Source organism: Gasterosteus aculeatus, chromosome 4, assembly GCF_964276395.1.
Source record: "Gasterosteus aculeatus chromosome 4, fGasAcu3.hap1.1, whole genome shotgun sequence".
NCBI classification, from domain to species: domain Eukaryota; kingdom Metazoa; phylum Chordata; class Actinopteri; order Perciformes; family Gasterosteidae; genus Gasterosteus; species Gasterosteus aculeatus.
In genome coordinates, this window is record NC_135691.1 from 10,882,730 (window position 1) to 10,909,230 (window position 26,501).

Consider the following 26,501-nt stretch of genomic DNA (forward strand, 5'->3'; position numbering starts at 1 on the left):
AACTACTTTAATAAAAAAAAAAAATCAAACTGCCAAGGGGCAAAACGCAGCCAGAACGGGACTCACAAACGGACTCTTCGGGAGAGACATTCAGTAACGACGCGACCAGGGACAAGAGACACACATGGCTTAAATACACTGGGATGATGCCGGTGATCACGGCAGACAATCACAGGGGCTGACACGACAGGATTTGAAGCTAAACCATGACCACAAGAGGCAGGAAACTACAAAATAAAACAGGACACAAAACCACACTGTGACAGGTACATCAGTTATTCTTGAAGGCTTCATCTTCATTAACTGCACCTCAGCCAATGGGACGCACATATCACAGTGGCTGTTTGCACACAATACTCTGCGTGTTGAGACAGAAACAGATTTCCCCACAAACACAGCACCGTTACGCGATGGTGAGGAGTCTGGTATCACAGTATCAACTAACCTCAACGGTAATTTCCCATCTACCAATACAACTGGACCCTCCCCCAGTTGTGATTCATGAGACGTTATTAACTCCTCTGCAGTGAATTTATTCAAGTAATTTCCGTTATGTGTGTTCTCCATTCTCAACAAAAACACTTGTAATGTTTGACAAAGTTCTGCGTGTCTCTTGTGTGTGTTTTTTACAGTGGGATCATTGACAACAGCAGTTTGTGTCCTGGCTGTTCTCGTACTTCTGTTAGTGGTCGGGGTCTCTGTCGTCTGTGCTCTGAAGAAAAAGCGAGAAAACAAACCTAAAGGTACAGAACAAAAATCCCTTTTCCCAACATGTAACTGCTAATGACCCTTATGGCAATGTGCTTGTTTACTTTTTGCCAAAAATGTGATGACGTTGAGACAAGCTCAACAGTTCTATTTTCCTTTCAGTCCAGCTTTTGGTAAAATTAACTTCCAAAATGTCAAGCTATGACTTTAATAATTCATTGAACCAACATACTGTGGTGGAGGAGCTAGTCAGATCCATTATGTTTATTACTTGGAAGTAAACTACTTTAACTCCACTACAAACATTGAAAATGTTGCTTACAATATGTAACACATTTCTGGAAAACCTAAATATACCAATAGATCATGCATTAAGGCAGTGGTTCTCAAACTGTGGGGCGTGGATGTATTACAGGTTGGGCGCGGGAGAAATTATTTTTTAGATTATTATATTTATAATCCTTTATTATATATATATATATATATATATATATATATATATATATATATATATACATATATATATATATAATCCACATGGGGAAATTATTCTCTGCATTTTACCCATCCGTAGTAATTAAGGAGCAGTGTGCTGCTGTGAAGCACTGGGGCTTCAGTGTCTCGCTCAAGGACACTGAGACATAAAAACTATGGAGAGAACACGGATCGAACCGCATTGTAAAACATCACAGCCCTGTTTAGTTATGTCCACTTACTTCTCTTTAACTAAAGATGTAGCATACATGGACGTATGTGACATCCAGGCGTGCGTTCGTTTTTGAAGAATGCTTTATTCCTCAGTTTAAACGTGTAAGAAGTGTGCATCAGCGCCAAGTTACAGGTCTCTTTTCCTTCTTCCTTCTCTTCCTCTCTCTCCATCTCCCGTTTGTCTCCTAAACAAGGACCCCTTAGGTGACCTTAGTGCCTGCATGAGCTTAACTCTCTCACTTACTAAAACATGTACACAATATCTCTTGGCAAAGGAACATATATCAAGTTAATAATCAAATAATTAGAAAATCAAATAAATAACTAGTACATGGAATACATGGATTACAGGGGGATGTCCATTTAATGTACATCGCCATCCTGTGGACCCCACAAAGAGGTCTGACAAGTTTTAGATTTGAACTTAACTGTTAAAAGTTAAACTGTTAAGTTAAAACTTTACTTACTTGTACTGTAACTTACAATAATGCTTTGTGTTGACTTCTTTGGGCTATTTTTGACAAATATTAGTTATTTTTTTGAACAACAACTCTAACAATGTGCACATTTTGTTTGTTTTTGTCTGATGGAGCAATCTAGTTTACATGAAAGTGACTTAATTTTTTTTAATTCTATTATTAATAAAAGCACATGGAGTCACAAAATTGTCGTTGTTTCAATAAAAATTCAGCATGGACCATTTTGTTACATTTTTGTTGGGGCCCGAACATTTTTCCACATCCAAAGTAGGGCCCGACAGAAAACGTTTGAGAACCACTGCATTAAGGTAAAAGCAGGCTTTTATTGTTGTAGTTTATAGAATAAAGTAGTACAAATTGGCATGAAGGATTCCAGTACAGTTCAAGCCCCTCAAATGTTTTGTTAAGAAAAGTACTTGAGGACTTTATATATTTCAACATTAAATATACATTTGTGTCTCTTTCCTTTCACTCTGCAGAAGAAGACAACCAGGATTTAATGTATTCTGAGGTCAGGATTGGGCCGCGGCCGGGGAGGCAGATGAAGCAGAGAGCAGAGGAGGAGGTGGTGGAGTACGGGGAAGTGAAGTGTTCACAGTGACACCGACACAATGTTGAACCCGCTGCAGACAGTTTCGTAATTTTCGTGTTTACTTTCACGCTGTGAACTGATGTAAATATGAATTTTTAATGCAATGTCCTGTCCCTGTTTTTGCTCACTGGATTTCAAAGTAATGTAGTGTTAGAATATACTTGGACTGAAATTAATTCATGAACCGGATGTAGAATGAGTAGTTCACAGTATAAACGTGTATTCTCATGCTTACTGTATTTAGTGGGGATTCATTAAACGCTTTGTTTTGTGTGAAGTCAAATTAGACCATGCTATCTTCCTTACGGTCATTTTTAAATAGTTCAGTTTCTAGAGAAATTTCTATGAGGAAGTTTGCAGCATATTTCCTGTTTCCATGGTTTCAACACTTCTGCTTAATTCAAAACGTGGTTTAGTCAGTTGCAGAGGTGATTATAGAGACAATCGTATCACATTTGGTTCATTAAAGTAAATGCAGTGATGAATATGAGAAGGCTGTGTAGCTTTAATCACGCTGCTTACAATAACAGGAAAGTTAGTAATGAAATTTTTCTATTTTAGTAGCTGATGGCATAAAGCATGCAGTTAAATTACATTGTTTCACTGGATTGCCAGCAGCCACATTGCATTCAGTTCCTCATACTTTTCCTCCTTTACTAAGATCTAGTCCCAGAAACATTTTGACTTGTCATACTGTTAGGGTTCGGAAACCCCTCGAAGGAGGCCTCACTCCTATGCTCTGGACCTGGCCGGAAACGATGAATGAAGAGAGCCAACTTGCTCAAATTAAAAAATGAAAAGCATTTAATAGCTAAACAACGTCATATGGAATACAATTACAAAGGGAAATACAATACGAACAGTAAAATATTTCGCAAAATAGAGAATTCTCTCAGTCAAGTATAAAGTGACTTATCAAAGCGGCTTCAGAAATTTTTTCAACAGTTTCTTCCCCGCTTTGGTCCTTTGAAAACTCTTGAGGTGTGTCTTCTTTGGTGCATTTGAATGTCATTGGCTTATTCTTCAAAGGGTCCCCTCCTGGACTGTCCCCTTCACGTCGAGGTGTTAAGCTGCAGCTGTAACCTGAAACCTCTCTGTCCTATCTGTCCCTCACATTCCAATGCATTCAATGTAGATACATTTGGCTTTATGCCTCAATGAGTGAATATAACAAAGCATACATCGTTTAAGTCTTCATCTTATAACTAGTACACTTTAATTACAACACATCATTAATGATCACCGTTCATCACACTTCATCATAAGATCTAATCCAGTATATGTGGTCCAACACTCAAAACATTTGCCTCAATCGGCTGTCTTACATTCAGTTGCTCATCTACTACCTGACAGGAGAGAAAACTCCCAAAAAACCCCTTTTTGGGGAGAAAATTGGGAGAAATCCATAATGGACGGCAACTAGCCTCCATCCCCAGGTTTTAACATCACATTCTGACAGAATGTTACTGTGTACAGTGTTTATATGAATTACGTGACTATACTTTGTGTTAGATTCATATTACATTCACTTGCTAATGTAATAACTAATATCTAACATTACACAAACTACGATTCTAGAATAAACATTTTTACATGTACAATCATGTCCATGACTAGGCGTGCACTTCTACTTAAATCCCCAAGAATACTGAGCATTCAATGTGTTTATCTTTTAACACCATCATGTTTTTATATTAAGTTATTCATGTTTCATCTGCCTGAGGTTTAACTATGTGAGGAACACAAGTGGTGTACAAACACAGCCTGCCAGCAACACCTCAGCCATGTGGTCGGTAGCTTAGCGTCTAGTTAGTTCCCTTTCTGAGCTCTTCCTCCTTATCTCGCACACACACACACACACACACACACACACACACACACACACACACACACACACACACACAGACACACACACACACACACACACACACACCTCCCCCTACACATGCACAAATCAATGTTTTTATTTCTTGTTTAGATATTAGGATATCGTATAATAGCTTTTGTTGATTTCCCACGGTATTGATCAGATTATTATTGTTGGAAGTTAATAAAACCTGTTATACTTTAAGGAGCAGTTTTCTGTGATTTTGTGCATATGTGTATTGTAATGCTGGCTAGATACATAGCCAGCGTAGAAAAACTCAAACCTTCAATTCCGTGCTCTTAACGAGTGAATATCAATTATGAGACTTGATTTATAGTTTGGTTATTAGTCCCTTTTTAGGCCAGTGCCCCGTTATTTATTTATTTAGTGAATGATCTCAGCAATTATTAATAATTCCATTGATGTCAATGATTTAATTTCACACTAGCTATTAACCAACACATTACCCCTATGTCATGCCAAACAAAATGGTGTTAGTGTCATGGGGTGATAGCCAGAACGAAGGTTGAGGAGCGGTGCAGTAGATAGAATCCACGCTGGAGGGAGAGGTAATGATCCGGCTGGCTGGAGGGGTTCTCCCAAGCCGCGGAGGGCGAGAGGGGAAGCCGGGGAAACACGAAAAAAGGTCAGTGCAACAAAAAACTCTTTCTTTTGAAAATCAATCTCGGGTGAGAGCTGGCCAGGTTACTACTAGGAGGGCAAAACGATCTGGCAAAGACTGGCGCTCCTGCTGTTCCTTAAGAGGGGTTCCTGACGATCGTATATGCAGGACAGGTGTGACAGCAGGCAGCCACCAGACTCCGCCCAGGTAACCAGGGAAACCTGCTCTCCCAGCCTGAAACTCAGAAACCACACCTCCAAAGCCAAGTCAGATCATGACAGTTACGTGTGTAAGGCCATTCCCAACAGTGCGGTATTTGTACAGTACAGCTTCTTTACTGTGGAACAGCGTGAATGTAAAGAGATGTAGTGTGGGGAGATTTATAGGTCAGTGTAAAAATCATTTAGTAATGTGCACCATGTTAATGTATGATTTGATATCATCTCATCTTAGGTAATAATGTCATTAAATACATGTATCTATTAAGCCATTTTGTGTGCAGGTAAGCCTGTACACCACTGGTTTACATGGCCTGTGCACTGAGCATCATTTTCTATTTTACGTGCAGCGCAACCAACATGAACATGAAAACAGGGGAATTCTCCATCTGAAAAACAAAGATTGACAAATGTACGACGAGTTGCACAAAATTAGTGTTATTACAGCGGTTTGTTTCTAAAAGAACATTTTTGCAATCCTCAGCCTAATATGTCAGTACAAAGTTTACATTTCTACATCTTCCTCATTTCTCTCTCTTCTTTAAAGTGAGCGTGAGTTAATATATAGAATGTAGCACTTAAACATTTCACACATACAAAAGAACGGCTACGTAGGGACTTCTTCTTTGTTAAAAATGAACGTCTGCATTTAGCCGTTAAATGTCGGTGGACAATGAGTCATGTAGAAGCTGTTGTTCAGGATGTGGCTTCATTCTGCTGTGAAAGCTTGATGTTCCACAGTCATTTGTGAACACGCCTGCTCTCAGTTTCTTTCTGTTATCACGATGTTGTAGCAAAATAAAAAAGGTATTCAACATTGGAAGAGTTTTAACCAAATTTTGTTAATGTCGTATTGCAAACCTGCTCAATTGCAAATGATGACATTTTTGTTTTTTTAGATTAGTTCATCGTGTTGCTTTTATTAAATAACACCATTTTGTTTTTATTTTCTTTCCTTTTTTTAAACAAAAACATTTCAATTTTTATCACACCAAACACAGCGGTTAACTCAAAAAAGTTTGGTTTATACTTTAATAAAATAGGTTTGGTTAATACTTTGAAATGATGTATTCTCATGCAAAATCCAGCATCCACACTTCAACAGAAAGAATATTAAAGGTCTTACTAGACTGAATGTTTTGTTAAAGATGAATCCCAATAAATCAGTCTTTTCCCTGCTTCCTTGATCATGTGTAACTGAGAACTTCAAGAGGAGTCACACCCCAAAAAACACAAACAAACACACAAACACTATTAATAAATAAAGTATCTGTATATGTAAAAAGTTGAAGCAATAGTTTCCACACTTTATATGAAAAACCAAGATGTCACACTGTGCACACGCACACAAAAAAGCAGAAGATCTTTGTGTGAGAAGTTGTGTTGTTTATGATGACACTTTGTTTCCATTTTGTGGTGTAGTACAGATATTCTTAACACAGGAAGCTTCAGAAACCATTTCCATGTTTCATCTTCATCCTTTTAAGGCTTTAATCGTCTTACTGATGGTCATAAATGAGGAAGTGAGATGTGAGTTGGCTAAAAGTTCTTCTTCCTCTCTTCTCTGAAGTGGATCACTAAGAGAACAGGCTCTTCTCTTGTGTGCATGTTTAATCCTGAATAAGGTTTGTCAGAAAGCTGCTGAGCGCTGAGGAGACATGGAAGCTGTGATCGGACTGTTTGTGATGATACTCGGAGTCTCTTATGGTGAGGTGTTTAACTCATGTAAATGATGTAAATTGTGCAGTTCAAAAGAGTCCTACTTAATGTTCTCTATATACATTATGTTGAAAAACATCTGAAGGTTTCATTTAATATTTGAAAGTAGTTAAAGCTTTAAGCTGCAAGATTTATTTCATTCTTAGTCAAGTATTGTACATTAAAAAAAGGAAAGAATTCAAATTGAGTTTAAAGCAAATACTGATTCACTATCTCAGTCACAATTAAAAGAATGTGTTTCACGTGAAATACAATGTATTCAATAACTAAAGGTTCTGTAAAGCAGAAGGAAGTTTTTGCATAAGTAACTAATGAAATGTTTTCTATCGATCGGAAAAGAACACTTTTTCTGTCTACATTAAGTGAACTAAAACTCAACAAAAGTTTTCTTTTCAGTTTTCTACAAAGATGAACGGATTCAGATAATTGTATTCATATTTTTCTCTACTACAGTTTTAAAACATTTCATTTAAACTGATTGAACCATATTAAAATTGCACTCATGTTTTTTATAAGTCCAGCAGAGCCTCATTTCCACAGCAAACGTTCTTAAAAGTTCCATTAGAAACACAAATAAATGTTATATTACATTTTACTGATATTTCATTGCAGCTGCACAATGTTTATCTTCACTATCTAAACATCCAAACTAATTCAAACAACAAACTAAGATCTAAACATTCTAGATAAAATCAAAGCTGCACAAAACGCACAATATTTACCAAATACAGCCTGAAAGGGTTCCAGGGTTCAACAGTTGACCATTCAAGGTAAATAACTATTTATTACATGCATCTCATGCTCTACGTGCTCTATGTCCGTATCAATGTCTGGGCTGCTCTGTATCAGGAACCCTACAGAATGATCAAGATTATGTCAATATGAAAAGTCATCCGAGTGTGTTTCCTTCAGCTCCTCTTAAATACACAAGGGAGGTGCAGGTGATTGGACACAGGTGGAAACTATTAGATGATCACAAGGGATGACGAGACAAGGCAGGAAGTGAAGTTACCCGGGGACACGAGTGGCAGAAAACTACAAAATAAGACAGGAAGTGAACCACACCGTGACAGGAAGTTTGTGGATAAGTTACTAATAAAATGTTTTGTGGTCACATCTATCGAATTTTAAAAGAACATTTACTTGTTTTCATTAAGGGAAGTAAGAATCAACCATACATTTGTAATGTTTTCTTCTTCAAACAGATTCAGATAATTTTGTTCATATTGTTCCCTACTACATTTTTAAAACACATAATATAAACTAATTAAAATAACACTCATGCAATTTATAATTTCAGTGAACCCTCATTTCCACAGCAAATGTTCTAAAAAGTTCCATTAGAGACAGGAATACATGTTTTATTATATTCTATTTATATATCATTACAGACGCAATGTTTATCTTAACTTGAAAGATTAAGACATCCTAGTTTTATGGAGCCACTATAACCTAAGATCTAAACATTCTAGATAAAATCAAAGCTGCACAAAATGCACCAAATTGACCAAATACGGCCTGAAATATGATTTGGTGTATTTTTAAAAATGTTCGACCTTCAGTATTTTTATAACTGAAGTGCTGTCACAAAAACACAGGAGGAACTCCTTATAACTGGACGGGTAAACTACAATTTGGTCAAATGTTTTACAGCTGAATCTAAACTGTGTAACACTCATCAAAACGCCTGTTTGCATAATGTTGTCTGATAGAGACACAGCTGCACCAAACACACTATTGTGGCTTTAAATTAGCAAATGCTTAAAAATCTTTCATTTTTTTTGTTCAAAAATGTTCAGGTGTGGTAACGCACTGTGATGGCCGACAGAACGGAGCTCAGTGTTTTGGAGCTTTGGGAGGAACTCTGGTCCTCCAGCTGATGGACAAAGACTCAGAAATTCAAACATACCAATGGATTAAGGATGGAACAACAATACTGAATATGAAATACAATGCCATTGTGTATAATATGTTAAAAGACAGATCATTCTTTACTCCCAATAATGGAACACTTACGATCAAATACCTGATCAGGACTGATGGTGGTGAATATAAACTTGACACCTCTGGTTCATATGGAAAGTCATCAGGTTCCAGGGTTCAACAGTTGACCATTCAAGGTAAATAACTATTTATTACACGCACCTCATGCTCTACGTGCTCTATATCCGTATCAATGTCTGGGCTGCTCTGTATCAGGAACCCTACAGAATGATCAAGATTATGTCAATATGAAAAGTCATCCTAGTGCGTTTCCTTCAGCTCCTGTGTCCTCTGTCCTGCTGGTCCATGAGTGTCTGTCCCATGGAGAGAGGAAGGTGTCCTGCTCCTCTGGTGGAGCAGACAGTCCTCAGTACAGCTGGACTCTGGATGGAGACACTCTGACAGACTCTCAGCTCCTCGGTGGAAACAATGAGACGAACATCATCACTCTGAAACAACACGTCTCAGGACGACTGGTCTGCTCGGTCAGGAATGACGTCAGTAGTCACTCAAAAGAAGAGACGGTCTCTACCTGTGGTGAGTGACAGCATGAGGCGACAAAACGGTGACGTCAACAATACTAAATATTATCGGTACATTAGTTATTGGTCTCTGTCTCGCAGGCTTCATCTTCATTAACTGCACCTCCCCCAATGGGACGCACATATCACAGTGGGTGTTTGCAGCCAATAATACTCTGTGTATTGAGACAACAGCTTCCCCCACAAACACACCAACGTTACCTGATGGTAAGGAAACTGGCATAACAGTGTCAATTAACCTCAACGGTAATCTCACGTCCCCAAAAAAGTAACATGAATAACATTCAAGTGAAAAACTAATTTAAGGGCTGTGCAGTTCTACTTGAGTTAACGTAACTCATGTGATGTACATGTCATGAGTGACAGCATGAGGCGACAAAACTAAATATTATTATTACATGTCATTTAGCTGACGCTTTTATCCAAAGCGACTTACATTACACTTTAAACCCATGGCTTTTTACATTTTTGCCCGGGGAGCAATTAGGGGTTAGGTGTCTTGCTCCGGGACACTTGCTCACCAACCTTGCGCTTCCCAGCGCACCCTCTCTACCCCCTGCGCCACGAAGACTATTATTATAGTACATCAGTTATTCGTCCCCACAGGTTTAATCTTCATTCACTGCATGTCATCCACAATTACAATAACCGAGGACCCCCCTTTGTGTCAGAAGAGTGACAGACACACACACACAGTAAAAAAAACAGTAAAAAAAATATCCTGTTTACCAGTGAAACTGTCTCTTCTGCCTCTGAACAGTTGACTTGTGATTTTGGTCATGCAGGTTCCTCCCTGCTCGTGTGTGGAGTGCGATTCGCTGTGCTGTTTCTTCTCTTAATTGTGATCACAGCCTTTTATCCTTGGAGGAAAAAGAAAAACAAGTTGGCTGAAGACTCTTTTGTCCGTCGACGGGTTGAACATCAGGAGAACTCTGTTATGATGGTTGAGATCTGATCTTTGACTTTGTGAATCCAGAGTCGTCTGACTCTTTTCACTCGGTTACTAAAGTCTCTGATTGGTGAGAGAGGGACGCTTTTCTTTTGATTAATTGTGGTACGGAGATTGTCTTGTTGTGAAGTGCACCGCTGCCTTTGGAGACGGATGAAGCGTCCGCAGCAAAGATGAATTGACGTTTTATGACTCAAACTCATTTTGATGCCATTTGAATTGATGGTCCAGTAGAGTTCCACCTCATCGCTTTATGCTGAAAACAATGTATCTCTGAAGGTTTGAAGGTCTGAAATTTTTCATATGACTTGAAGTTCATCAGAAGTTCAACAGTTTTATTTTCCCACTTTTAATGTCAGATATTTAAAACACACTGGAATAATCTGAAAAATGCATGGAAACCGATATTCTTCTCAGAAACGTCAAGTTAATGTTGCAGAGATAAATTGTTTTTACTTTTTTTATAGTTACTTTACTTGGAAGCTTTGTATATTTTTAAAATGGTGATTTTGCATTCAAAATGTGAGTTAAAGACCAAACTGTAATTAGGCAGAATATAATTTACAGGCATATTTACATGTGTGACTAAAATGTTTATCCCATAAAGATTAATTAATATGAATAATAGTTTCGTGTTTTTTTTATTTACTGATAACTAAAAAAAAATATTTTCTTCCTTGTTTAAAAAGAGTAATATTGTAAAACATTTCAAAACTTTAGTTAATAAGATTATTGTTGTTGTTTTGTTATAGTGTCACGTAAATAAGACCAGTCAATCAATCAGTTGACATTTTGATTACAGACTTTAATAACGGCTGAGAGTTGAATAAAACTAAATGTAAAATATGACTTTTTATTTTCTGCAAGTGCGATGTCCTAACCATTTTATGTGCTCAATAAGACTAAAGTATATTTCTTTCCATTTATCTTTTCATTCGGTTATTTATGAGAACAATAAAAACATTATAATATCGACACACAGTTATTGAACTTCAGGCCAAACGGTTGAAATGTCGCTTGAAGGAAAAAAATACCAAAATACTTAAAAGCAGAATGAGTCGAGTAAAATTCTAAATTAATAAATCAATGGCAGCCTATTTTGTTAGAAACACTTCACAGTTCAGAGTTTTGGTGATATTCCATCTCACTTTCATTCTAACAAAAAGTGGAACAATGCAAAATATTATATTCTGAAAAGAAAAGATTTACAAAGACCAATTTAAGATCTTTCCTCAAATATTTAATATGATAACTCAAAATACATAACAACAGCTCTGAAAATGAACACGGATTGGTATAGGTGAAATAAATAATGTATTCTTAAAATCATTACTTTTAAAAGGAAATGTCATTTAGTATACATTTAGTTTCTTTTACAGCAAAGAATCCTTCATATGAAATCATTTTAGCACTCATATGATGATATAATATTAGGTATATCATATTTACTTTGAATACATTTTCTTTTTTCATAATAAATGCTGACTTTTATTTACAGTAGCTCAAGTCTTCTAATGTTTTTAGTTATTTGTCTAATCAACATTCGCCAGCAGAGACCGACAGAGTCTTCAGAGACATTTTGTATTTGAAATATTGTTCACAGAGGCTGACGTTATGTATTGTTATAATATTGTGATGACCGTTACTTCATTTTTACTGTACTATTTAAGTATTCAAGTTTACATGATAAAGATTTTAATTAATGTCCTCTCCTCTGATGCTATGAATCCAACTGTGTCCTGCTCCTCTGAGGGAGCAGACAGTCCTCAGTACAGCTGGACTCTGGATGGAGACACTCTGACAGACTCTCAGCTCCTCGGTGGAAACAATGAGACGAACATCATCACTCTGAACCTCAGGACGGCTGGTCTGCTCGGTCAGGAATGATGTCAGTGGTCACTCAAAAGAAGAGACGGTCTCTACCTGTGGTGATTGACAGCATGAGGAGACAAAACTGTGACGTCAACAATACTCAATTGTATCTGTACTGAACAGAGTTGTGAAAGAACGCACGAAACAAACAAACGTGATCAAAAATTGGAAGCCCAGTTGGGGACATCTGGAAGAATTCAGCCAAACAACTTCTCTCGTTTTGGTAGATTTATTTGTCAGATAACAGGTCAAGTATTAGCGCTGCATTTGCAAAGGCAAGAGCAGTTCTGTCGGCCCGCAGGCCGGAAGAACAACTCACTAACATCAGGAAGAACATTATTAAATATTTCTACTGGCCCTAAACTGGCGTCGAGGAGGAGCAGTTTCTCTCGCCGCAACACGAGATCACAAGTAATGTGTGTTTTCCTAACATTAATGTGAACATAACGAACAAAGCGTGAGTGTGCACTCCTCCTCCTCTGGACTTGCACTCCTCAACTAGTGACTCCCTAAATGAGGACTATGAAAGAGCTTTTGATTATCAGTTGACTTGTGATTTTTATCGCGCAGATTCCTTTCTGCTCGTGTGTGGAGTGGGAACTGCTGTGCTGTTTCTTGTCTTAATTGTGATCACAGCCTTTCATTACATTTCTAAACACACTGGTAAATCTGAAAAATGCATGGAAACAGATATTCTTCTCAGAAACGTCAAGTTAATATTGCAGAGATAAATTGATTTCACTTTTTTATGGCTATTTTACTTAGAAGCTTTGTATATTTTAAAAATTGTGATTTTGCATTCAAAATGTGAGTTAAAGACAAAACTGTAATTAGGTAGCATATAACTTACAGGCATATTTACATATATGACTAAAATCTTTATCTCATAAAGATTGAGTAATGTAAATAATAGTATTGGGGCTGGTGAGGTCCGCGAAGCCGGGGATGAACCGCCTGTAATACCCCGACAGCCCCAAGAACCGCCTCACCTCTTTTTTTGTTTGGGCCGCGGGCAGGCCGCGACAGCGGCCGTCTTGTCCACCTGAGGGCGCACCTGCCCGCCCCCCAAGTGGTACCCCAAATACCGTACCTCGACCCGTCCAATTGCACACTTCCCCGGGTTGGCGGTGAGCCCGTCCCAGCGCCTCCAGCACCGCGCCCACCTGCCGCACATGCTCCGCCCAGGTTGTGCTGTGGATAATAACGTCGTCCAGGTAGGCGGCAGCATATGCAGAGTGCGGACGCAGCACCCGATCCATGAGGCGCTGAAACGTGGCCGGGGCCCCAAAGAACCCGAAGGGAAGTGTGGTAAATTGGTACAAACCGTATGCGGTGGAGAATGCCGTTTTCTCCTTGGACTCTGGTGACAGAGGAATCTGCCAGTAGCCCTTGGTTAAATCCAGTGTCGTGAAGAAACGTGCAGTGCCTAGCCGGTCCAGGAGTTCGTCGACCCGGGGCATTGGGTAGGCATCGAACCGTGACACGTCATTCACCCTGCGATAGTTCACGCAGAACCGTACAGATCCATCCTTCTTAGCCACCAACTCGGGAGATGACCTGAAACAGAGCCTGCGCGACGCTCTTTGCAGAGATATTGCGCAACGGCACTGCCTCCGGATATCGCGTTGCGTAATCCATGAGGACTAACACAAAGCGATATCTGCCATTGCCATCTGCCGAGATGTTTTTTTACCACAACACCATCTCTTTTATTAAATACATTTGATTTAACCTTTTGATCAGCAATGACCTCTGTCCGTCCGGCGTTTCTTCATTTTTGAACACAACAGGTGCCAGTTAAGTCTACGCCTACGACAAGATTTGATTCAAGTTGAGTCTATGTTGTTACTTTGTCAACCGGGGCTCAAAGACAGAATACCATAACACACTCATCACTTGAACCCCCCCAGGTAAATTTCTCACCGTAAAACATGGAGGATGCCACCAATAATTAAACGCCACCACAGATAGTTGAACTTAAATGCTGCTGTATTAACAAATTTAATGTGAACACAATATAATACACATGGGTTCAATCAGAGTCTTTTCATCTGCATCTGTGGTTCACCCAAAAAAAGGACGAAAAGTATAATCCAGCCCAAAAAGATTTACAAAAAATGTCAAAAAGCGTCTCACTGCTTTAAGTCAGGAGAGTCCAGTCCAGTAATCCGTCCGGGCCTTACATTGCAGAGATTACACCATTATTTTATTCCACTGTGGCCAAACAGCAGTGTGATTGTAACCATTTGGGCACCATAGGATGGCGTAAAGTTGCCATTTATATTTGTATTATTTTTGTATACATCTGACAAAATCACGGAACACTTTTGTCACAGGAGTAAAAAGTAGGACATTTTGGTTGGTCTGATTGCAAAGACGTCAAGTCTAAAATTTCGACTCCTTTTCTCACCTGAAGCGGATCATTAAGAGTACAGATGGTTCTCGTGCGTCCTTCCCACAGGTTTTATATTCATTAACTGCATCTCACCCAATGGGACGCATATATCCCATTGGGTGTTTGCAGCCAATAATACTGCATATTGTGCAAACATCTGTTAAGAAGATTTGCACCACAGTGTTAATTAACCCCTGAACCTCCCCAACAATTACTATAACTAATAACTGAAGACTTCAGTATGGCTCAGAACAGTGTTACACGCACACACACACACACACACACACACACACACACACACACACACACACACACACACACACACACAGAGTAAAAAGGAGCCCTGTTAACCAGTGAAACCGTCTCTCCTGTCAGAGTTGACATGGGATTTTTGTTGTGCACATCCCTCCCTGCTCGTGTGTGGAGTGCGAACCGTTGTGGTGATTCTTTGGGATCAACACCTTTTGTACTTGGAGGGAAAAGAAAGAACAGGCTGAGCACGTAGGTGTTCTGACCTTTTTTTCCCTTGCAAGGAAATAAACGGAGAAAGACATATTGGATTGAGAGACTTTATTCTTATTTTCTTATTTTTGTCTATGCAAATGTTCCCTCACAATTTGGTGTCAAACATGGTATTGTTTGAAGTTCCAGATTCCGAGGAACCCTCAAAGAAAAAAAGGGAGAAGAGTCCGGTGACCAAAAAAGACCTGATTGACTTCCATGTGCTGAAGCTCCTCTTTGATTTTCCCCATCAACGGCAGTGGAATTCTCACAGGGTTTTTCAAAGAATAAGGTATGGCCCCTTGATTGAGCTTGATGGCATACGGTTGTTTTACTGTAAGCAGGCCATTGCATAGCTTGGGGTAGCTTGAATTGAGAGTTGCCATGTCAATGCTGTTGACACGAATGAGCAAGCCGAGGGCCACAATTGCTGGAAGCCCGAGCAAGGGCCTGCTCAGGTTTTTGACCACACAGACCTTTTTTATATAGACCTTTGGCATAATTTGCTTGGCTCCTGTCTTTAACAATAGTCTAGCAAACCCCAACACATCCAATGGAATCCGTCCCGGACCAAGCATAGGCTTCGCTGCCTTCTGAAGGACAGGTTGCTGTGCATTGGAAAAAATGTTTTTATAAAACGACTGAGGCACCAGTGACATGTGCTCCAGTGTCAAGTTTGAAAGTTTTGTCCATTGCTTCTACATCAACTGTCCATGGATAAGCCTCTGAAGTCACAGAGAGTAGAAAGAAATTATCCTCCTTCACCTCAAAACCCAGTACAGCTTTACCAACACGACACACACGCTGGTAGTGACCTTTTTCCCCACAGAAATGACACTTTGCATCCATAGCAGCGCACTCCAGGTTAGGCAAACCACCACATAACACTGGAGGCTTTTTGGACCTTTACTCTGAACCTTTTGAGGCTTGGCGACATTGCCTCTGAATCTGCCAAATTTGGGGGTTTCTTTAAGCGCAGGGTTAACCCGCGGACCACATCCAGTCACCCTCATCCCGTTGACCGTATCGTTCGCCGGTCGCCAACCCCACCCCCCGAGACCGTAATGGTCGTTCTGGCCGTAATTTCGCCAGCGACGGAAAGTGACATGGAGGATTCAAATTACCGTGACTCCTTAACAATTTGGATTTGGACTGATCTGATTCTGAAAGCTGAGAAATGCTCTAGTCGTGGAGTGGTTCTCAAAGTTTGGGGTCCCGGCCCCCATCCATTTCGATCAGGGCAGCAACTTTGAGAGCGCGCTTATCCACCAGCTCTGTTGCCTTCACGGCATCAAAAAATCTCGTACCACGCCATACCATCCGGCTGGATAACGATAACGTTAACGATAACGATAAACATCCAGTGTGAACGATTTAATAGGACGCTTCACAATTTGTTGCGCACCATGCCTGTATCACGGAAGAGGGATTGGAGTACTTGCTTGCCGCAGGTCCTCTTTTCTGATAACACCACTCCTCATCAGTCGACGGGCGAATTTCCATTCTTGCTGATGTTCGGACAGGAACCCCGATTACCAGTAGACTTCCTATTGGGCAGAGTTCGGGATCCTGTGGGTGGACAAGTCCACGAGTGGATCCAAGGACATCAGGCCCGTTTACAGCTGGCCGGCAGCCGTCAAGGCGGACAGGTCCAGGGCATCTATCTGGTCTTGCACCGGAAGAGCAGCGGTTCGGGAGGCCACTGTGGCCACACCCGTCGACACCTCAGTGACTCCTGTGGGTAGGCTCACAACGTGGACTTCGTCCAATGTACCCACAATTGTGTTGGAATACAGCAACACATCGGTGGTACCTACGTTCACAATCGGGATGTAGGCGGTACCCCGTATAACACAGAACAAAGCGGGTGATACAAGAAGCCCAGCTGGTAAGCCAGAGCACAGAGGTTCATATAGCACAGTGTAGTCCGCGTACTGTGCTGAACAGATGGTGGGGACAAGTTTTATTACACCTCCAGGAATCCGACAAGCCGTCCTACCTCGCACTCTCACCTGCCCAGCTACCGTATCACGGGGAGGGGTGCCAGCTTGCTGACACTTTTGCAGGGCCTCCACAACAAACCCAGGGCTGTTGGTAACCACCGGTAGGTTGAACATGGCCAAGCCATGCCGACTGAAAAGCTCCTTATAGCACTTGTGGATGACATTCATCCCCAAAATACCGGGAACCTGGGAGGACACACCACCGGGGGGGTCTTTGACCACTAATAACCCACACCGCGGCATCAACTTACCACAGAGCTCAATATCGAGCTCTAAGTAGCCAAGGTAGGGAATGGCCAGCCCATTAGCGGCTCTAAGCTGTAGCCAATGACAGGACCTCAGCCTCTCTTGACCCCGGGGCTCAAACTGTTGGAGGAAGAAACTCTCCGTAACGGTGGACACCATGGAACCAGTGTCCCCCAATCAGGGGACCTCAACCCCACCCATACACACACCTAGATAGGGACAAGACGACATCAACCTCGAAGCTGACAGACCATCAACAACACTTGAACCAGTGGCTGCCCCCTCCGAAACTGTCTATCAAACGGTGAAGGGGCAGTGGCGGGTACAGGTGCGTGAGCAGGGACACGTTCTCCGTCACATTCCCTCGCAAAATGTCCAGGCTGTTGGCATCGCCTACATATGATGGAGCTATTGTAAGGGGAAGGGCTACGCCAAGTAGGGCTCTGCCAGCGTGCCACACTTTGGGTAAGCTGAAAAACATCTGAAAGATTAATTTAATATTTATTTATTTCTCACTCAAGTACTGTACTATAAAAAGGAAGAATGTGAATTGAGTAATGAAGCAAATGCTGATTCACTATCTCAGTAACAAATACAAATACATGTCACGGTTTGGGTTCATGTCTGGTTTTATTTTGTAGTTTCTTGCCTCTGTTCTCCCTGGGTCACGTTACTTCCTGCCTTGTCCTGTCATCCCCTGTGATTGTCTATCATGTCATGATTGTTCCCAGCTGTGTCCCATCACCTCCACCTCCCTAGTGTATTTAAGCCATGTGTGTCTGTTGTCACTTGTCGTGTCATTGTTCAATGTATGCAAGTCCAAGTCCATGTCCATGTCCAAGGTCAGGTCCCTGTCTCCGTTTTTTGCCCCTTGGCCTTTGGCTTTTGAAAACCTTTTTGACGAAAGCCTTATGAAGTAAAACTCAACAATATATTTTTTAGATAATTGTATTCATATTTTTCTCTAATACATTTTTGAAATAATTTCTTTAAACAAATCAAACCTTAAGATTCAAAAATCCAGCTGAGAGTTGATTAAAATCTCTCCCTCATCATCAGTGTTTGAAGGGTTGAGGAGGTTTTCTGCTGGATCACAGAGGAGATAATGTTGTTTATTGATGAATCCATATTCAGTAAAACTCTGTTCACAAATCAATAAAAAATAAACGGAGCTGTTATTTCCTAAGAGGTGTAACTCAAACCGCCTGCTCCACTATATTCTAAGTGTTCAATATGAGTGTTTATGAATTAAACACATTAATTAAAGAATGCTAAACTGGTTGTTGAAGTGTTAAAAACCTTCCTTTCTTCATCATATTTTATTACTTTACATTAACAAAAAATAAAATCAATAAAAATCTTTCCAGCTTTCCTTCAGGCTGGTGAGACTAAATGCAACATCACACCGAACTCATCTCTGTGCTCTGTTCCTCTCGGAGGATCTGTGAGCCTCCAACTGATGACCAACGCCAGCGGCCGTCTCCTGCACTTTAAGAAGAAGCTCCCTACTGGATTCATGAATGTTTTCTCTCTGAAGAAAGGCAAGGTGACTGTACAGGAGCCTTACAGAAACAGGACAGAGTTCCTCATCAGCAGCGGGACACTCAAGATGACAAAAATGGCGAGAAATGATTCAGGTCAATACAGCGTAGATGTCTTTGATGGAAACGGGATCAACCTGAGAAACGTTAATGTCACACTGGATGTTCAAGGCAAGTCTTTACACAGTTAATAGACTACAGGGGAGTGAGTCAAACCCCAAAACAACACACAAACAAATACATATGCATATACACACGCACGCTCAGACACACGTACACAAACGTACACAAACATACACACACACAAACAAACTTCATGACATATTCATGAATAAAGTTTCTGCATATGTGAACTGCACCTTAGCCAATGAGACGCACATATCACGGTGTGTGTTTGAAGCCACTAATACTCAGTTTCCCCCACAGACACAGCATTGCCACGTGATAGTGAGGAGTCTGGTATCACAGAATCAACTAACCTCAACTGTAATTTCACATCCACCAATAAAACTGGGACCCTCTCCCCCAGTAGTGACTCATGGGGCATCAGTAAGTGAAAACGAACTCCCCTGTATTTAATTCATTCCAGTCATTTCCATTATCTGTGTTCTCCATTCTCAACAAAAACACCTGCAATGTTTGCTAAAGTTAAAGCTCTGTGTGTCTCTTGTATATTTTTTTTACAGTGGGATCATTGACAACAGCAGTTTGTGTACCGGCTGCACTCGTACTTCTGTTAGTGGTCGGGGTCTCTGTCGTCTGTGCTCAGAAGAAAAAGCGACCAAACAAACCTAAAGGTACAGAACAAAAATCCATTTTCCCAACATGTAACTGCTAATGACCTTTCTTCATGTGCTTGTTTTTTGCCAAAAAATGTATGAGATTGAGACAAGTTCGACAATGATATTTATCTTTCAGTCAAATTTATGGTGAAAGTTACTTCCAAAATGTCAAGCTATGAATTTAATACCAACGGACCGTGGTGGAGGAAATATTCAGATCCTTAATGTTTATTACTTTGAAGGAAACTAATTTAACTCCACTACAAACATAGAAAATGTTGCTTTACAATATGTAAGAAATTTCTGGAAACCTAAATATACCAATAGAAAATGTATTAAAGTAAAAACAGGCTTTTATTGTTGTAGTTGATGGAGTTAATTAGTACAAATGGGCATGAAGGATTTCAGTAAAGTTAAGTGCCCCTCACATTTTTACTTAAAAACAGTACTTAAGTACTTTATATATCTCAACATTAAACATGTATTCGTGTCTCTTTATACTCTGCAGAAGAAGACGACCAGGAATTAACCTATTCTGAGGTCAGGATTGGGCCGCGGCCGGGGAGGCAGATGAAGCAGAGAGCAGAGGAGGAGGTGGAGTACGGGGAAGTGAAGTTTTCACAGCGACCCCGACACAATGTTGAACCAGCAGCAGACGAGTGCGTGTACGCCAAGGTGCGTAGAGAGCGATGATTCACAGGGTTTAGAGACTGAACAGATGAAGGCAGAAGCTTCAATTATTTTTACCCTATTTGGTGAAATATATTTTTAAATATTCCAATAACAATATTGCATTACGCTCCTCTTTCTTAACAATTTTTGTCGGATAATGTTATAATTACTTACTTCTTGTTTCTAATTCATGAGCGTATTTACCTTTACGCTGTGAATTTGAAATTATGTAACGTGAATTTTTAATACCATGTCGTTAAATTGTATGTCACTATTTTTACTCACTGGATTTCAAAGTAATTTAATGTTAGAATGAACTTGGACTGAAATGTATTCATGGAACAGATGTGGAATAATTAGTTAACAGTATAAACGTGTCATTTAACGTTTGGTTTTGTGTAAAGTCAAATTAGACCATGCTATCTTATAAGTGATTATAGAGACAACCGTATCACATCTGGTTCACTGAAGTGAATGCAGTTTTGAATATGAGAGGCTTTAATTATGCTGCTTACAATAACAGGAACGTTAGTAATGAAATTCTTCCATTTTAGTATCTGCTGACATGAAGCATGCAGTTAAATCACATTGTTTCCCACGATTGTCAGCAATCACATTGCATTCAGTTCCTCATACTTTTGATCCTTTACTGAGATGGAGAGAGCTAGTGCCAGAAACACTTTGACTTGACATACTGAGCATTCAATGTGTTTATCTTTTAACACCATTATCTTTCTATATGTGACCGGATGAGGGTTTCCCCCTCCTTCTTACCTGCACACAGGGGTGTGGACCAGCATACCTGGGGCTAATTCCGATTGATTGGGAGAGGCGGGGACATTACTTAAGCCCATGGCGTGTGGACTCGCTCTGTTGTCTACTCCTGCTGGGTGTCTGTGGAGACGTGTGCGGGAGGCGTGCCTTATGTTTTGGCCGCTGCCCTAGGTCATCATTCTGCTGCGGTGTGCGACCCTGTCTTGGTCATGGATGTCCCCGTGTGGGTGGATGTATGCCTGGACTGCTGGCGTTCGGTGTCTCGTGTGGGCGGCTGTCTGTGAGTGTGTGTGCGAGGTGGGTGCCACCGCCGGGGTCCGTGGGCGGCCTGTACTGTAATTCGCTGGACGGGGCTGCAGCCTTGGACATGCTATTGTGGGGCTATCCTGGTGCCACGACTAATTAAAGGGCCAATATTCCCCGGCGCGTTTTGCCTCACCCACTGAAGCTGTTCATGATACCGACTGAAACCGGTTCTGGATTCTGGTAAAACTTCTGATTATACAAGCAATCTGGAAACTGGTACAAAAATGGCTCTATATTGTATTAACTGTTGTACATATTGCATGTGGGTCTTTTCTTTTTGTTATTTGCATTTTCCTTATTATGCATGCTGGTTTATTGATTTGAATTGTTTTATTGTTATTTTCTTTATCACTCATCTATTCACTTCTTAACAAAGAACATATTGTCATTTAAAAAAAAAAAATTAACTAAACAAAACCGTATATTTTTTATAATTACCTTTATGGTCTCTGACCCCCTGATTTTGGTGAATGGCTCTGTGTGCCTTAACAAGAATGGTATTGGGCCTATCCCAAGTGGCGTTGTTGGACATTGTTAGTTTCCTTGAGTGTCATAGGCCACTCGTATTACCACATATATTTAGTTCTTCATGTTTCATCTGCCTTCATGTGGCCTCCAGTGTATTTAGTTGAGCACGTTGCTGCTTATCAAAATCTTATATCAAGCAGTCACCTAAAACCTTCAAGAAGGTTCAGTATTTGGATACAAATAGTAATTTGCCTTTGGCTTGTTTTGATATCTGACAGGGACGTTTCATCTGCGGCGCTCACAAGCCTCGCCCCCCCCTCCTCCTCCTCCACTTATGGCGCGTTTCCACCAAGCGGTATGTTACAGTTTGGGTCGGTACGGGTCGGACCATGATTTGGCGAGCGTTTCCACCGTCAACAGTACCCTTACTTTATAGGCGTGGTGTATTCCAGAAAGTAGTGATAACGTCACTTGATAGTAGCGATATATCGTTCGTGAACGATTCGATTTTGATTTTGAACGAATCCTTACAAGGACTCGAGAGTAACGAGTCCTCTAAAAAAAGATTAGTCATTTTCTCGTGGCCACGCACGGGACTTGCATAGGCTCTATGAACGAATCATTGACCCGAAGGCCCCCCCCCCCCCCCCCCCGTCAACAAATGACTCGAAGAAAGATTCGTTCATTTTACTGAACGAGATTCAAAGAACCGAGGTAGGTAAAAAGATCCGAACTGCCTGTGCAAATCCCCCCCTGACGTTGTTTGGTGATAAATTAACCATAACATTAGTGCTACTGAAAACATTAGGTGGTGGTTTCCTAAAAATGAACCAAACAAAAAACTTGTTTATATCCTTATTAGCAGCAAGAACTTTCCTGTGCACTGAGCATCATTTTCTATTTTACGTGCAGCACAACCAACATGAACTTGAAAACGAGAATTCTCCCACTGAACACAACGATTGACAAATGCACAACAAAATTTGTTATTACAGCGGTTTATTTCTAAAAGAACGTTTTTGCAATCCTCAGCCGAACATGTCAGTACAAGGTTTACATTTCTACATCTTCCTCTTTTCTCCCTCTTCTTTAAAGTGAGCGTGAGAATATATACGATGTAGCACTTAAATATTTCACACATTCAAAAGAACGGATACCTAGGGACTTCTTCTTTCTTTGTTAAAGATAAATGTCTTCATTTAGCCATTTAATGTCGGTGGACATTGAGTCATGTAGCAGCTGTTGTTCAGGATGGGGCTTCATTCTGTTGTGAAAGCTTAATATTCCAGTCATTTGTGAACACGCTTGCTCTCAGTTCCTTTCTGTTATCACGATGTTGTAGCAAAAGAAAAAGGTTATTCAAGATTGGAAGAGTTTTAACCAAATGTTTATAATGTCGTATTATAAACCTGCTCAACTGCAAATTATGACATTTGTGTTTTTGTAGATTGTCTATGTTTATCATGTTGTACACCATTTTGCTTTTATTTATTTAACAAAAACATTTCACACACACACAGCGCCCCCCCTCTGAAACAAGTTTGATTCATACTTTGTAATGATGTATTCTCATGCTAAATCCAGCATCCAGACTTTAAGAATATTAAATGTGTTTTGAACTTGTGTTCAGCATATTTGGCGTCTTCCCTCAGAAGTAGGAGCTGTAACACTCTGCGTCGCCTGTAAATTCAAATGACAATAAACAAATGTACTTCCATCATTGTACTCCACTGTTTATTCATTTACTCACACGTGTGATTTAGAGACGTATTTCTCATGCAGTTTAATCAACTATTGTTGGAACTACTCTCCTACTCATGAATACATGTCATACTTGTACATACTTCAAGTTGAGATCACAATCACCAGACTGAACGATTTGGTAAATACTTTTATTATAGTCATATTTTATAAGGGAAGCATTGACCTCTAGGCAGGAGACATATTATTGGTTTGGCCCGTACCATCTACACATCGACCATGAGTCTGATCTATAGTCTGTGGATCTCATCGGGGTCCTCATGCTAGAATGACACTGGTGTAAACCAGAGAAGGATCTACTGGCCCCTGTCAGTCTATGGTTGAAGACCTGCACCTCCAAGAGAGCCTGAGCCCCCAGCAATCCCTGACGACCCTCTCTATGGACCAGACAACCCCATTCACGATGCACCGGCCAACAGCAATGCTAGGCTGTCCGGACCCCGGGTTGCTGCTGCTCTCCACGGTACCAACGACCTACCCTTGGGCCGCTATACCCGTCCCACTCAAGATGATAAACCTGACCGGTATAATCCGTGCTAGTCGGGACGACTATGTTCAAAGTGAGGGGAAAATGTCAACCTATTAGGAGTCTATGGTGTGTTTCTAGTGTGCTGTGCCATTTTTATTGATTGGTGTGGTGTGTTTATTATTATATTATTGCATAGACTGCTGCCCCCTACAGACTTCCTATTCCGACGACCGACGGAAACGGCAGGGGTGACGTGGCAGACCAAAACGAACGGGCCTGCAACGGATAGCGTGGACGTGAGCACGCCTTAGTCACCAGGAGCCGCAGGCATTGAGTGATACAAGACTGTTACAGGTTATCGTTTTCATTTTTTTTCCTTATATTTCTGCAGAGGAGCGATCTTTTCGATTACAGCACACAGATTTTGATTCTTAAAATAAAAATGTATTCACATACAATAGATTAAAACAAAATTGAATAGTCCAAGGGTAAAGCCTCTTTAGACTCACCAGTGCTTAAAGTTAGCAGACCGAAGGTCCTGGTGGAAACTCTCCTCCAGATGTGGAGTCAGAGGAGCAGAGAAGAAAAGCATATGTGAAAAGTTAAAGCAATAGTTTCAACATTTTATGAAAAACCAAGATGTCACACCGTGCACACGTACACATTGTGCAAATGTTTTAATATGACATGAAAGATCTTTGTGTGAGAAGTTGTGTTTATGATGGCACTTTGTTTCCATTTCGTGGTGTAGTACAGTTATTCTTAACACAGGAAGCTTCAGAAACCATTTCCAAGTTTCATCTTCATCCTTTTAATGCTTTAATCTTCTTACTGATGTTCATGAATGAGGAAGTGAGATGAGAGTTGGCTAAAAGTTCTTTTTCCTCTTCTCTGAAGTGGATCACTAAGAGAACAGGCTCTTCTCTTGTGTGCATGTTTAATACTGAATAAGGTTTGTCAGAAAGCTGCTGAGCGCTGAGGAGACATGGAAGCTGTGATCGGACTGTTTGTCATGATACTCGGAGTCTCTCACGGTGAACTGTTTAACTTATTAAAACGACACATTTCATGCAGTTGGATCAAATATATACAGTTAAAATAATCCCAATAAATGTTTTCAATATAGATTATGTTGAAAAACATCTGAAAGATTAATTTAATATTTATTTATTTCTCACTCAAGTACTGTACTATAAAAAAGGAAGAATGTAAATTGAGTTATGAAACAATTGCTGATTCACTATCTCAATAACAAATGCAACATTGTTTTTCATGTGAAATACGATCCATTCAATAACTAAAGGTTCTGTAAATGAAGGGAAATAAACCTAACCATACATTTTTATGTTTTCTTCAAAGATGAACAGATTCAGTAAATTATTCATATACTACATTTTTAATTTTATGTAAATAAATAAAACCTTGTTACAATTAAACTCATGTTATAAATCCATCAAAGCCTAATTTCCGCAGCAAATGTTCTTCAAAGTTACTTTAAAGACAGAAATTAATATTTTATTACATTTTACAAACATTTCATTGCAGCGACACAATGTTTATCTTAACTTGAAAGATTAAGACTTTGTGGTTTTATGGAGCCACAATAACTTTAAATGTAAACATTCTTGATAAAACCACAACACACCATATTTACCAAATGCAGCCTGAATTATGATTTTCAAAATATTCAAACTTCATTATAATTCAAAATAAAATGCTGTAGGTGTAAAACACAGGACGAACTGCTTATAACTGGACAATTTGGCAGAATGTTTTACAACTGAAACACTCATCAAATGCCTGTTTACATAATGTTGTCGGATAGAGACACAGCTGCACCAAACACACTATTGCTGCTTTAAATTAGCAAATGCCTAAAAATTTCATTTTTCACTGTGATGGCCGACAGAACGAAGCTCAGCAAAAAGCTTTGGGAGGAACTCTGGTCCTCCAGCTGATGAACAAAGCCTCAGAAATACATACATATAAATGGTTTAAGGATGAAAGAGAAATACTGTGTGTGAAAAACAATGCCATTGTGTATAATATGTTAGGAAACATCCTTCTTTACTCTCAGTAATGGAACATTAAGGATCAATAACCTGATCAGAACTGATGGTGGTGAATATAAACTTGACACCTTTGGTTCAGATGGAAAGTCATCAGGTTCCAGGGTTCTACAGTTGACCAAGGTAAATAACTATTACATGCATCTCATGCTCTACGTGCTCTTTACAGTCTGAGTAGACAAAACTGAGGTGAACAATACTGAATATAATCGGTATGTTACACACACACTGCAACGGGCTCCGTTCGGGTGTGTT

At 40.1% G+C, this 26,501-nt stretch overlaps 2 protein-coding genes across 3 annotated transcripts in view; both read left to right on the forward strand.

Annotated features, from left to right (window-relative positions):
* LOC120817833 (hemicentin-2) overlaps positions 1-20,499 on the forward strand; it is a 50,889-nt gene extending 30,390 nt beyond the window's left edge. The window contains exons 9-14 of the mRNA XM_078102181.1: positions 7,661-7,683; positions 8,713-9,033; positions 9,176-9,433; positions 9,520-9,645; positions 19,632-19,742; positions 20,236-20,499. Of these exons, the coding sequence (XP_077958307.1) occupies positions 7,661-7,683; positions 8,713-9,033; positions 9,176-9,433; positions 9,520-9,645; positions 19,632-19,742; positions 20,236-20,420 (1,024 nt within the window). The 3' untranslated portion in view covers positions 20,421-20,499. The remainder of the gene's footprint in view (positions 1-7,660; positions 7,684-8,712; positions 9,034-9,175; positions 9,434-9,519; positions 9,646-19,631; positions 19,743-20,235) is intronic.
* A 4,567-nt stretch (positions 20,500-25,066) lies between these two features.
* Positions 25,067-26,501, forward strand: part of LOC144406315 (T-cell surface antigen CD2-like) — a 31,155-nt gene continuing 29,720 nt past the window's right edge. Inside the window, exon 1 of one of the 2 annotated variants that reach the window (XM_078102196.1) lies at positions 25,067-25,211. In XM_078102196.1, coding sequence (XP_077958322.1) covers positions 25,163-25,211 — 49 coding nt within the window. In that variant the 5' untranslated portion in view covers positions 25,067-25,162. The remainder of the gene's footprint in view (positions 25,212-26,501) is intronic. The other variant, XM_078102195.1, reaches the window with a different exon arrangement.